Source organism: Rattus rattus, chromosome 3, assembly GCF_011064425.1.
Source record: "Rattus rattus isolate New Zealand chromosome 3, Rrattus_CSIRO_v1, whole genome shotgun sequence".
Classification (NCBI taxonomy): domain Eukaryota; kingdom Metazoa; phylum Chordata; class Mammalia; order Rodentia; family Muridae; genus Rattus; species Rattus rattus.
This window is the reverse complement of record NC_046156.1, coordinates 43,296,821-43,310,585: the sequence shown is the minus strand read 5'-3', so window position 1 is coordinate 43,310,585 and position 13,765 is coordinate 43,296,821. Positions and strand designations below refer to the sequence as shown.

The 13,765-nt window shown below is 42.6% G+C and overlaps 1 protein-coding gene across 3 annotated transcripts in view; it reads right to left on the bottom strand.

Annotated features, from left to right (window-relative positions):
- Cdc14a (cell division cycle 14A) overlaps positions 1 to 13,765 on the bottom strand; it is a 152,688-nt gene that overhangs the window by 121,030 nt on the left and 17,893 nt on the right. For all 3 annotated transcript variants that reach the window (XM_032897431.1, XM_032897432.1, XM_032897433.1), the window contains 2 exons: positions 12,170 to 12,245; positions 888 to 980 (listed from right to left, as the gene is read on the bottom strand). In XM_032897431.1, coding sequence (XP_032753322.1) covers positions 888 to 980; positions 12,170 to 12,245 — 169 coding nt within the window. The remainder of the gene's footprint in view (positions 1 to 887; positions 981 to 12,169; positions 12,246 to 13,765) is intronic.

Genomic DNA, 13,765 nt, shown 5'->3' with positions numbered 1-13,765 from the left:
CAGCCCCGAAGAGCAATGCAGGTTACAGGTACATTTTAGCCACGATGATTCTGTCTTCTCTGGGCCCACTCCCAGAATATCCAGAAATTTCCAGAAACTGTGTCCTCCTCATATAGGGCTCATATTGACATGTTTGTGCTTTCAAAGAACAAAACCTCTTCTATCCAAACTTATTCTTTTAAAGATCATACTGTTTTACTAGGGAAGTTATAATATATGTATGGTTCATATTCCATTTTTCTATTGCAAATACTTGTATAAATGAATGCATGGATTGGTTTTAAAAAAATAAACAATGATAACCCTCCCCTTTGCTGTCTAAAGCATCCTCTGTCCCCCACCCCCACAAAATAGCTTGGCAGGCTTTAAACTTTCTATGTTATATTTCACTCATACACATACTTTATTCCCTTAGGTATGTCCTGGTTAGGTATAGATGCTCTGCACACTAAAATGCTGATAACAGGAGAATCCGAGCTACACGTAATCATTCCAAGAGTCTCTCACTAACTATCCGAAAATAGATCTACATCTAGACAAGGTGGCTCATGCATGAAATCTTAACACTAAGGAGCTGAGACAAGAAAACCACATCAAATTTAAGTCCAGCCTGGGCTCCTCAGAAAGTCCCAGGCCAGTAATACAGAGGACTCTGACTCAGAATAATACAAGACAATGACGACAATGATGGAGGAGGAGGATGGTGGTAGTGGTGGTGGTGGTGATGATGATGATGGACAGTAAGCACTCCGATGATGTTAGTTCACTTTACATTCCTGATTAGCTCCCAACCTGCTAATAACGCAACCCTCCTGTCTTACTGCAATGTGGCCAGCGTTAGCACTTCACAGCCTTGATCCCAGAATAACCACAAATAAAGTACTTACGGCATAAGCACCTATCAAGAATGCTGCATTTGCTCTTTTCCGCTGGTCGAAAGAGGTGTAGTGCACTATTTTCTTTCTTGATAAACTGTATGACTGGAAGGAAAGAACAAAGCAGAGAGTGACCACCACAGAAAGGCAGGAGTTCCCATCTTCTCCCCACTGAGCAAGTGTAGCACTTCCTACACTGTGGCCTCTCAAGGCTAGCTTCCGGTTACTCGGGACATGCCTGCTTGGAGCTGGGGGATCCACCGCTCACTTTCTTGGGTGTGGGAGGGGCTACTAGCTCCCTTCTCTTCGATCCACCTGAACGTTAAGAATTGACAATATAACCAATACATGGGCGTCTCTGAGAATGGAGATAACTGAATCATTGATTTTTCCAATCACGGGAGCCAATATGAATAATTGATTCCTGATCGTATGCATATGACATAACTACTACTCTTTACTCTCAGCACGAGAATTCTTTCAAGATATGTCAACCATCTTGTTGTCTTCTCCAAAACTTTCATGTTTACAGACCAATATTAAATTTTTCTTTCTAGTATATACTCTAGAAGCCCCCTTTTAATTATCTTAAAGAAAGTGATTGGTGGAAACGGAGGAACCATCAAAAGGATATCAGTGAACATCATAACTCAACAGCCATGAGCTCAATCATTAAGCACTTGCTATACCCCAGGCAATATGCGACATGCTCAAGTAATCCAAAATAAAGCCAAATGGTTTGTTGAACACATGCTAAACATGAAAAGTGAAATTAGATCTATTAAATTAAATCAGATTGTTAGTCACAATTCAAATCTAGAGAACATGGGTATGGCTCAATTAATCACAATTTCCTCGGGTCACAAGACTGTTATGGTATAGTGACAAATGGCTATTTAAAAGTAGGCACACAAGACTATCTACTTCCAGGGACAGTTCCTATAGTCTGGTAAATCTAGGCATACAAATGCCTTTTAGTATCGTCTGTAAATTCATACTGAAAACATAAGCAGATTATTATACCCAGTACACTGAGCACAGCCAACAAAAAAATTCCACTACTATGTTATTTTCAACGAGGAAAAGAAAGCAAAATCTAAGGACCAAGGTTATGCACGAAAGCAGGAAGCTATGCGGATCCCAGCTAGAAACCAAGAGACACTCGACGCCCTTTCAGACATGAACAACTACAGATCATGTGTTTTGAAAACAGTGTATGTCCTTGTGAACTGAACTTTTGAAAGTTACTGTCTGATGCAGACAATCTGTTATTACTGATGACTTTTTTTCCTAGCGAGCAGAGAGAAAAGTAGTTGTGTTTGATTCAAGTCCGCAGAGTATTGACTGAAATGATTTAAAGACTTCATGGCTATCATCAATGGTGTTCACGCATGGCTTCTTGCTTTCTCAGTTTTGATTTATTGAGCCTCTGGATAGTTTTTTATTTAATTTTACTATTTCTGTATTAATTTGTTTGCCACTTATTGCTCTTCACCAGTAAGTTGGGGGTGTTCACTTGCTGTTTTGTTTTGTTTGAGGCAAGATCTCTCCCTGGATGGCCTAGAACTTGATATGTAGAACAGACTGGCCTTGAACTCACACAGATCCCTCTGCCTCCAGGGGGCTGACACATGGAGGTCAGAGGACAACGTTGCAGAGTCTGTTCTCACCTCCCCCCATATTAAAGTGGGGTCTCTCGTATCGTTTCTGCAGATATGCCGTGTACCCGAAGCTAGCTGACCCACGACCTTCCAGACCATACTCCTGTCTCCATTTCCTACCTCATCTAAGAATGCTGAGATGGCACAGCCACATCCAGCTCTTTAAACACATCCCAGGAGTGAGACTCGGGTCATCAGGCTTGAGAGACTAATATGTCTCCGTGTGAGCCACCTTCTTAGCCCTACAAGTTTTAACTATTTCAAAATATTTCCCACAGAAAGCTGCCAAGGGAAGCAAACTTGTGTTTGTGGCAAGCTTACAGCTGATTTATAGGGGAACATTTGGGGCATTTCTCCTGCTCAGATGGTGTAGGACTTCATTTTCAGAGTTTGGGTCGCCAACGCTCTACAGCTGAGAAATGGTTTCCGTGTAGTGAAGCTTGGCTGCTGGCCCCCAGGTCAGACCGCAGGGAGTGGAGTTCTTGCTCACAGGGTCAAAACCAACTCAAAGTGGATGACAGCAGAGAAGAATCTTACAAACTGCAGCCTTGTCTAACGCCCCCTCACTTCAGCCAGGCACCCTGCCCCACAGTGGCCCGCACCAGTGACACTGTTCATGGTAGGAGGGGGAACCCTATCTCTGCAGTGAAAAACACTAGGGATAATAAAACATTTTGTTGGCTATTTAGCTAATGTTTTCTGATTGATAAAACAACTCTTTAATGTTCTCTTTCAAATATGAGGAATAACACCGTTCCAATAAAAACCACACTTGCCCTGTTATGTAATCCAAGCACCCTAAAAGGAACAGCACCATCCAGTGGGAACACATCTACCCATCTCTAGAGCTCTTTCATGAATATGAGGGTTCATGTTGACCGGATAAGGAATCCTCCAAAGACAAACCTCCAAATCTGCCAGGGAGCTTCAGGCCCGCATGTGAGCAGCACAGGTCCACGCTGTGGGGCCCACGGTGAATTCAAACAGCTCTTCACACTCCTGCCACCAGGGCCTCAACACCAAAATGGACTGTGCCCTCAGACTGAGAGTCAAAAAGCCCTTCCTTCTGTCCTTCCTTCTGTCCTTCCTTCTGTCCTTCCTTCCTCCCTATCTTCCTTCCTTCTTTCCTCTCTCCTTCCTTCCATCTTTCCTTCCTTCTGTCCTTCCTTCCTTCCATCTGTCCATCCTTCCATCCATCTATCCTTCAGTTGCTTGTTAGGAAGTTTGTCACAGCGACAGGAAAAATCAATAATAAGAAAAACTTTATCATTCGAGGAGAGATCACATTTCGGGATAGCAGGGTTCTGCTTTATAAATGAGCCCCATCAACCTCTTCCAAGTCTCTTCCTTAAGCCGAAGGGAGAGCCTCGTGCCTCCCACAGGACATGGGCCTCCTCTTCACTCTGGCCCATCCCCTCTGCTGTCTCCCAGGTAGGCCTGGCTCTTCGAGGAGAACGTTTGCAAAGTCGTGGTCACACATCGGACTTTCAGTAAGCTAGCCCCATCCTTACAGATTCTTTATTTCTTTATATGAGATGCTCAGAGATCCCAGAAAAACACCGTACAACAGCAAAGCAAAACATGGGTCAAGCCAAACCAGTGTTAAACTCAAAAAAGGAAGACGTCTCCAAAAGAACACTAAGCCCTCTAGCCAACTGTGCTGTACAAGACCGTGACAGAGGTCACCCCCTGGTCACCACCCGTCTGTGTATATCTTAGACTTCCATCTTCCTCCTGAACCTTCTCAAGCTAAGTAGACAAAGGCCCTAGCAGCAGCAGCAGCGAATATCTATTAGGCAATTACTATATCTCATCGTTTCCCAAAACAACAGGAGCAACAACGCCAGAGGGATCCAGTTCAGCAGCACAGAGTGCTTTTCAAAGCAGAGGTCCCAATGAAGGCTGAAATAGGATAAGCATGCTGCACTTTACCAGAACATAAGCCAGGTCCCAGGAAAGGCCTGCTGGGAACCCTTCCACAGCCAAGTGTGGGAGGCCAGCGGAATCCAGAACTCTCTCACTGAGGCTCATAATTGGAGTAAACCTTAATTAGGAGGCCATAACAAGTCTTGTGGCTCAGAACTTATTAAATAAGTCCTGGGCTGAAAAGGTCAGCAGTATGAAAATTTTTCAGGAATAAAAAAATTAAAATAAATTTAAACCTAAACCTAAACTCCATAATATTTTACTATTATATTATCGTGTTCCATTGCATGCTTGCCGAAGACTGGTGCAGAGGATCCTGGAGAGCTTAGGAGGCATTGGCCACTGGGTCTGCCCAGAGTTTCTGACTTAGTGGAATTGAGTCTGGAGATAGTCTACATCTATCAGTAAATTCTGGGAAAATGTTACACACAAATATAATGTCACCCCTCCCCACCTCCTTGTGATCCTGTAACACCATACATTTAATGAAAATGCCTCCTGAAAAACATTGAAGTCCCTTGTAAAAGAATTCTAAGTCATGCTACCCACTTTTTAAAAGCACATTACAGAATATGTCCACAGTCTCCTGAGAAACACTTGTCACAATACACAAATGCACCCAGTACAGGAGACAACGCCTCAGAAACAAGGCCCTTCAATGGTCTCTCAATGAAGCCGCCTTCCACGGAGTTATTCCAGAGGCTCAAAATTCAGATACTCCCAGGGTTCTTCCTTGGAGTGGGTCAGGTGACAAGTGACAAAAGCTGGTCCTCTGAAAGCACTTGTAACTCAACCCTGCTGTTTCCATGCACAGCACCATCAGAGCCTTCCATGTCTGAAAGAAACCCCAAATCCAAAATTCTGCGTGCATTTTCATCAGACACAGATGCTGATCACAGATTTAAATGTCATTTTTTAAATAAAATAAACTCACTATGAATCCCTGGAACTTGTTCTGTAAATCAAGACTGTCCTTGAACACAGAGACTCCCCCTGCCTCTGCCTTCCTGGTTCTGGGATTAACGGTGCAGACCACTGCACTTTGCTCACATGTAATGGTTTGCTTGTTTTAGGAGAACTTATCCACCACAGGGCTTGTCTGTAGACAGAATGGTAACCACTTTGCTGTGCCTGGTTACCAGACTGAAAAGTCCCAACATTCCTATTCCTATCAGCATGCATTGAGCAGCTGCTCCAGAGACACTCTGTGAGGGGAACCCTATCTCTAGCCAACGTGTGGTCTCAGTTTATGAAAATCTGATGCAAAATAGTGGCTTAGGCTTCTTGCAAATGAGGGAACAACTACACAAAGACAACAGAAACAGGACACACGCTATACAACGATGGTTTCGTGAGTTAGTCAGCAGAAGAGCATCTATCCATTTACGTAGTCAAACCTGCAGAGACTTCCAGACCTGCTGCTGCTTCCCAGAGCATCAAAGTTTCATGAGATAAATCACAATAAGTACATAGCATATCATCAAACATATTTAATGGCACTTGTCAAGCAGGGAAAGTGACGCTGTGACGGACTGATTTGTGAATCAAGGGGAGGGGCCACATGTACATGTTCTGTCTTTGAATGAGGAGCTATGGGAAAGGCTGCATTCCGGTGTAGTAATGTAAGACAAACAAGCCATGGAAACTCAGAGGCAGGAGAAAAGGAAGGCATGCGAACATAGGAGCAGCACTGAGTACAGCCTTAGGTGACAGGGACATACACAGATGATCATGCACTTGTTCCGTTTAGATCAGGAAACCACACACCGTGTAACCATTCCACAGCAAAAGTGATGCAAGTTGAGTGCAAAGCAAAAAGTTCCTGGGTCACATGACGGCTCGTGGCCTCTCCGGCAGCCCTTCAGTGAAGTTGCTAGAAGTAAACTATTGGAGTCGTTTGGCTAGGGTAGTACGTCTAATTAAGCTATGCAAGTCAGTCCGACTAGAGTAAGAACGATCCCAGCACAGCCAGATTAATAGACTCCTTAGTAAGAAACACAGCTCATGCACAAGCAAGCAAGTGTTGCCAGGGACCGTGTCCGACTAAGGAGATCACAGCACAGGGACCATGGTGGCCAAGGCATCATTCCCTTACTGGTCACTAGGTTAGCCCTGACACAGCCATGACAATGAGCACCTGGACAGCCATCAGGGGTCACTGCCAAAGCAATAAAGTGACTATGTCTTCCAGGGAGCAGCCGTGACTGCTGTTGTTTACCTCCAGCTTTCTCAGGAAAGGGACATTCTTGAACATTTTCTTTGGCTGCACAAAATAAAACGTGGTTCATGTTTTGTTTGGAGCTAAGATTAAAAAGCAGGTCGATTTATTTTTTTATTTTAAAAGAAAACAACTGCTTCTTTATGGTCTATTTTATTTTTTTTGTTTCAAACCCAGTAGATTGCATTAATAAATGGCACATTTGGTCAAAACAAAAAATAAAAATTCACTCGTAAAGTTAGTTCTCCATAGGCAAAGGCAGGAAGATAAGGAAACTCCAGGCCAGTTAGCCTGGGTTACCAGAGACCCTGTCTCCAAAGGGTGGGTGGAGGGTTGTGTGTACGTGTGTGCATGTGGAGGGGTGTGTGTGTGTGTGTGTGTGTGTGTGTGTGTGAGAGAGAGAGAGAGAGAGAGAGAGAGAGCGCGTGCGTCCGTGTGTGATCATTCGGATCAAACAGTTAAAGGCGCCTGAGAATGCTCTGAGGAGGGTCTTCCAGCCTGAGCCTTTCCGAATGCACACAAAGCATCCATGCCCAGCCTCACGAGCTCTACATATGCTCATTCCCGTGAGTTACAGTCCCACTACCTCTTCAAACTACACGAACGGTCTCAAGAACGTAGCTCGCTTCTCTTCTCCCCAGTCCCATCATCAACCTGAAACAGAAGAGGACTGCGAGAGGAGACCGCGACGCGTTTTCGTGGTTATAGAAAGAGGGCGTCTGTCCTTACATCAAAAGAGTTCTTGTGTACCACGACCTGAGAGTGTGGCGGCTGCCTGGGTTCCAGGATAGAATTACTGCTCCTAGCCATTCAGGCAGGGGCATTCCCAGAACCCACCCCCTGCCTGGCCCCTCGGTGCCTTATTGCAATCCTTTCTTCCAGGATGTCCGCTCTTGCGCTTTTATGCTGGAAGGTAATGGGGATGCTTTGTAAATGGCTCTGAATATTCTTTGAATCCTTTCAAAATGGTCCGAGATTACAGTAATTGTCCTGTTGATTCATAGCAGCAGCTGTGGACTTTTTTTTTTTTTAAAGTCGCTGCCCTAGAAAACGTCTCCTTTTTTCTTTCTTTCTTTTTTTTTTTTTAGCCCAAGCTGAAAGTCTCCGTTCCTCTGAGGAAAAGTAAAATCGATACGTAACAATGTACCAACTATATTAAGAAAAGCTTGTTCGGTCTCATTACTTTTATTAAATCTTCAGGTTTTTTTATTAAATCTTTAGGTTTTTCAACTAGCTTTGAGGAGTTTTTTTTTTAACTGATTAAATTAGGAGAAAGTATTGTTTATTTATTTATTTTTAACGAACTGCCAATTTCATCTCCTGCTACAGCCCTGAAGCATCTATACTGTGGTTCAGTGTTCTTCGCATCGTCTGAGCCAAGGATACCTTAGAGCACTAATAAGGAGCTATGACTCTTCTCAGAAGAAAAATAAAAGTGCACAACAAGGCACACTGTAATTTCAGGATTTATAGACCCCTTGAAATTCCAGGTGGACCATTCCTGCCCTGGTCTGTCAATCACCGAACACGCTTTCCACTGAGCCACACACACGGTTTGCCAGTTGTGCTCACGCCTCTGAGATCAAGTCTCTCCTTTCTGGTTGCTGCTTCTTCACAGGAAGAATTGATCAAAACCAGCGAATTCTGGCCTGTGATTGTGTAATTCCTTAGTAGCAATTTACCAGACAGTTTAAAATGAGCAAATGACTTTGTTGCTGGTGGGCGCAGTGCTTTTTGGGGTCACCTGGAGCAAATATGTAAGAAATAATCTTTTCCATTCTGGCCAATATAATTAAAACTAAAGTCACTAGGAATCAGATGTGCGAGGACACATCAAAAGAAAAAAAATCAGTAAGTTTGCAGTAAATCATCATCTCAAAGCACTGTCCTGAAAAACACTCCTATGACATTTAAGAAATGAGAAACTTCGGAACACACCGCAAAAGTTATCTATGTACCTCGGACAAAAGAACTAGGAAGGGAAAAGAATCATAAAAGAATAAACATTTCCAAACTAGAAAACATGTGCCTAAGGGGTTGGGGATTTGGCTCAGTGGTAGAACACTTGCCTAGGAAGCGCAAGGCCATGGGTTCGGTCCCCAGCTCCGAAAAAAAGGAAAAAAAAAAAAACAGAGAACATGTGCCTAAAGCAGTGTTAAAAAAAATGAGAAAATTAATAAAATTGCGAATTCTTATAAATCACACCAGAAGAATTCTAACAAGAGGTTATTACGTAAAATAACGCTGTGGAGGAGTCAAATGTCTTGGCTGGAAAAGGTGGGTGCCACTAAGAATGACAGCCTGAGTTTGATCCCCAGGAAACACGTAATGAGGGAGAACTGACTCCTGTAAGATTGTCCTCTGACCTCCGCACACACATCATAGCAAGCATCACACACACACACACACACACACACACACACACACACACACACACACACACACCAAAGAACGAAGCCGAATCCATCAGACAGGCCATGGTGACAAATAAATACATCATGGGGGAAAGTACACGGCTCAGGGTAGCAAGAGTATTGAGGTTCCCGGGAAATCACAGCCCAGGAAATCATCCACAGAGGAAGGAATAGCATCGAGGTGCCCTGGCCCCAGTCAAGATGAGGAACCACAGAGAGAAAAGGCGGGGCGTCTGTCAGGTACCAGTGCTCTGGGAGGATGGAGAGACTGCAAGTGTAGAGATGCTGCTGGCAGAGTGATGAATGTGTAACAAGAAAAGAAGTTTCCAAATAGGGAGCAAACACAGCCAGGATACACAGCCAGGGTGGCCGCCACAGCCACAGGAAAGGTCAAAAGACCCAGAAACTACCGGGACAATGAGCACAGAAGGATCCTAACCCCAGTGCCCCCGTGGCCCGCTGAGGCAAAGGTGAGAATATGAACACTGGCACCAGCTCCGACTTCACCGGTGATGCTGAGCAGGTCACACTCCTAGGTGTCCCATCTTGTCCTGTGATCTCTTCACAGCTATCATTTAGATTCCTAAAAGAATACTGACCAGCTTCATCACAGGAAATGACAGCACTTGGGTCATCGGAACAGGTATTTAAAATCTTCCCGGAAGAACCCTTAGATTTCCTATCTAGTTTACAGATGTGACATTAGGAAGGTGATTTGGCAGAGCAGCTCCATTCTGAAACCTGGTGTTTCTTTTCTTGAGACAAGGTCTCTCTGTATGTGGCTCTGGCTGTCCTGCAACTGGCTGTGGAGAACAGGCCTCAAACTCACAGGTATTCACATACCTCTGCTCACAGTGCTGGAATTAAAGGCGTGCATCACCGTGCCTGGCTAGAATCCTTACTTTATTGATGAAAAATGGATTCCACAAATCCAAAGCAATTCTATACTGCCTTTGGATTGCTAAAGTAAACCTTTGCCTCCTGATACAGAGATTCCATTTGATATGGTTTACTGAACGAGCCTATGACTTATTAATGCTGGAGTTTTAGAAAGTCAATCCCTCAGAAAGCTACAGAGTACCTATTAATTTTATTAAATTTAAAAATGTCATTCCAGGCATATGTAGCTGATTATTGATCACTGGAATAAAAAGCAAAGGGGGATGTCTGAACTTTAATGAACTCTCATAAGATGTAAGGAAGTTTTAGAAATGAAAGGAAATTTAAACAAGTCTTTATACGCATTTACCAAAACTGTTAGATATAGAATATGGTAGGAAAAAAACCAATTCAATACATCTACTCCTCTACAATCACTGTAGTAGAGCACTGAGATACATAATCTTCATCTTCCTAATAATGACTTCTTTCTCTTTGGTAACTCCAGATAGTATTTAAGTCACATATGTTTACTTGTAATACATGGTTCATGCCTACTATATGATTTTGCAACTAGGAAATAGGAGCTTGAGAAACGGATTAGTGGGTAAGATCATTTGCTATACAAGTGTAAGGATCTGCATTTGGATTCACAGTACCCATGTAAAAGTGGGGGATGGGCTGGCTATATAGACTGGTGACCCCAGACCCAGAGGACAAAGAAAGGTAGATCCCAGAAACTTGGCTGGTTACATAGACTAGCCAAATGGTAAGCTCCAGATTCAGTGAGAGATCCTGTCTCAAGGTAATAAGGTGGAGAGTGATAGCGGACACCCAATGACTTTCTCTAGTCCCCCCCACACACATACCACACATATGCACACACACACACACACACACACACACACACACACACAAAACACACACAAAAAGAGGGAGGGCAAAAACCTAGATCCTCCCAAGGATAAGGTTCAAGCATTGACTAATGATCCTTCCATAATTAGTTCAGTCATTTAAAGTTCATTTTATATTAAAAAGATTATTTATTTCTTTAGGGTCTTAAAAATCTATTTTTTTCTAAACTACAAAATAGTAGATGCTTGGCTCTTGTTTACGTGAATGAATCTATGACGTCATTTTCAAGCCAGATAATATTGCATGCTTTAATTCCTAAATGAGTTGGGTGTGATAGTTTTTGTGTGTTATGTAATTGTTAACTGAAATGTCTAAGTATGACCATATAACACATTGAAGTTGATGGCAAAAATCTGCAAATGTATAAAGCATACAATATATTCTACAGGAAATGCTCTGCAAGACTATATTTATATCTAAGTGCAACCAAAACCCAAAGACAATCACTGAGCAGCTATGTGTATAAGACACTGTACTGTAGACCAGCCTTACTTCATCCAACATAGAGAACAGTAACACTAAGCTTTACAAGTCTGTATTATCTTACAAGCATACATTGTACTATACTGTTTTCCAAACTGAAACATCCAAGAGGTTCATTTATAAATTGAAAGAAAAATATAAATATTGGTTTTCATTTAGTAAACTTAATAATCCCAGTAATATAAATGTTACTTTTCTAATACATGCAGAGTTTAAAAGGAAAAAGCCCACATGACAAAATCCATATGTGCAAAGAGAGAATGAGAAGGATCTCATGTAATACAAACACTACAGGCTAACACTGAATGCTTGCCCACACTCTGTCATAGCAGGTAATTCATAGTCTTATTTGGTTATTAACTCTACAAAGATGATGTTTAACAAAATTTTCCATTTTGACCAAGCAAAACCTGGTTATTCTCCTAATGAGACCCTTCCTTCATCACCCCATAACAGCATCTACAAAGCGGAAGTGAAGGCTTTGGAAAAATTACCCTATGAAGGAATCTGATAGAGACTCATTAGCAATCTGAAAGGCTGTGCCCCTCTCTTAGATCACGATTGCAGTGACTTCATGCAGCTCATATTGCAGTTGTCCTGAAGAAAGAATGAGGTTGACATGTCCTTTGTGGTATAATCTGAAGGATCGATTTCAACTTCTGGGTGACCTCTCACAAATTTTTCTAAAGATCTAAATCACCCAATTAAATCCCGCGTGTGTGTGAAACCATCCCACTGGACAGGTTTTCTGGTTTAAACATTTTCATTCCAAGACATAAACACATCTAGAATACTCACTTTTAGTTTCTTGTTTAGCTTACAGCAGTATCTGTACACCATTGCCAAGTTCAGAGGTCCAAAATCTGCATAGAAACTGAGATATATACATATATAAAATAGCATTTAGTACAAGTACAGTTTTCAGCAATATAGATGCTCACTTTTAATTTCACTAATTTGTAATCAAATTCCAATCACCTTTAGGAAGGTTCAACACATAAGTGGTCTGATCTATGCCAGGCCAGGGAACTCAGTTCCACTCTCCTACTGCTCTACTGCTCTAAACAATTTCTTAACACACAACTATTTAGGCAATTTTTCAATTTTAAGTCCTTTTAACTCCCGACTGTGCCATTTAGGTGAAAGAATTGAAAAGCAGCCAAGGCGATGAGGACTGCGGATTCACTAGTGTGGAACTACTCTCTCCTGCTTTTACTTCTTCACCGACTCCATCGAGAAGCTCATGAACTCTATTCTAATTCCCCTCCAACTCGCTCAATCTTCACGGATCTTATGTGCAGTGGTCCACTTTTTCCCGTCTGTTCTTCTTAAACTTCCTGTATTATGAGACATATTGGCCCTTCTTCCATTCCCCTGCCTCTCCAGGATACAGTCACTAACCTGTATGCAAATCTTTCTTATCCACTGTTATGAATCAAATCGGTAACCCAATTGGAAGGAGATGAGAACCACATTTATACAGGCACCTAACTGCATTGCTTAGGGCAAGACTATTTTTATGGCAGAGACTGTACTGTTTCTGGGTTCCTTGGAAGTAGCATGTTTTTAACTTCAGCTCGACCCACCTTCCATCAGGCCTTCAACACCTCAGTTTGTCGACAAATCACCTTTCCTTCAAAATAACCCTGAGCTTTCTGAGTCATTGAGCATGAAACCTTTCATGCACAATAGAGCAAAACCAATTATTTTATCAAATGAGCTACCATTCTCATATACCCCTTCCCTTTCTGTTCCCTTTCCAGGATGAAGAAGCCAAGTTCCCCCTTCATCCTAGCCATGCCCTGGTGGAATTCTCAGTCTCCTTCCCAATGATGGTGCGTCTCATCAATCTCACTTCTTTCAATGCTAAATGGCTCCGCACTGCTCAAGGATGATTCTGCCAGCCAGCAACCAAAGCTTAACATGCATGCTCTCAGCTGATCCTGTCTCCCAGCAGAATCCCTTCAGGATCTCCATTTCACAAGACGCATCCACCCCTTAACCTCCAAACACTTCTCCCACTATTGACAACCCTCAGCTCACATCAGGCCTCTCACCCAGAATACTTGCCCCTCTTGTCACTCAGCATCCTCAAGATGACCTTAAAGTGCAACCTCCACAAAATCCACATTAGGGGGCTCTAACCAAGCTTTGTCAAAGTCCTCAAAACTTGCCATTTCAGTGAATTTCAACAAAGTACACACATCAGAATTTTACATGTTGATTCTACCCCATCAACTGCAACATGAGCTTCCCCATCAAGAACCGTATTTATTTAGAACTTACACATTTGAAAGAGTGTCCTAGATGCAATGAAACAAAAACTGAAGCATCAGGGAGAAACGCTCATTAGTACTCTAAATTCAACTCAGCCTGGAGCACAAATGTATTAAA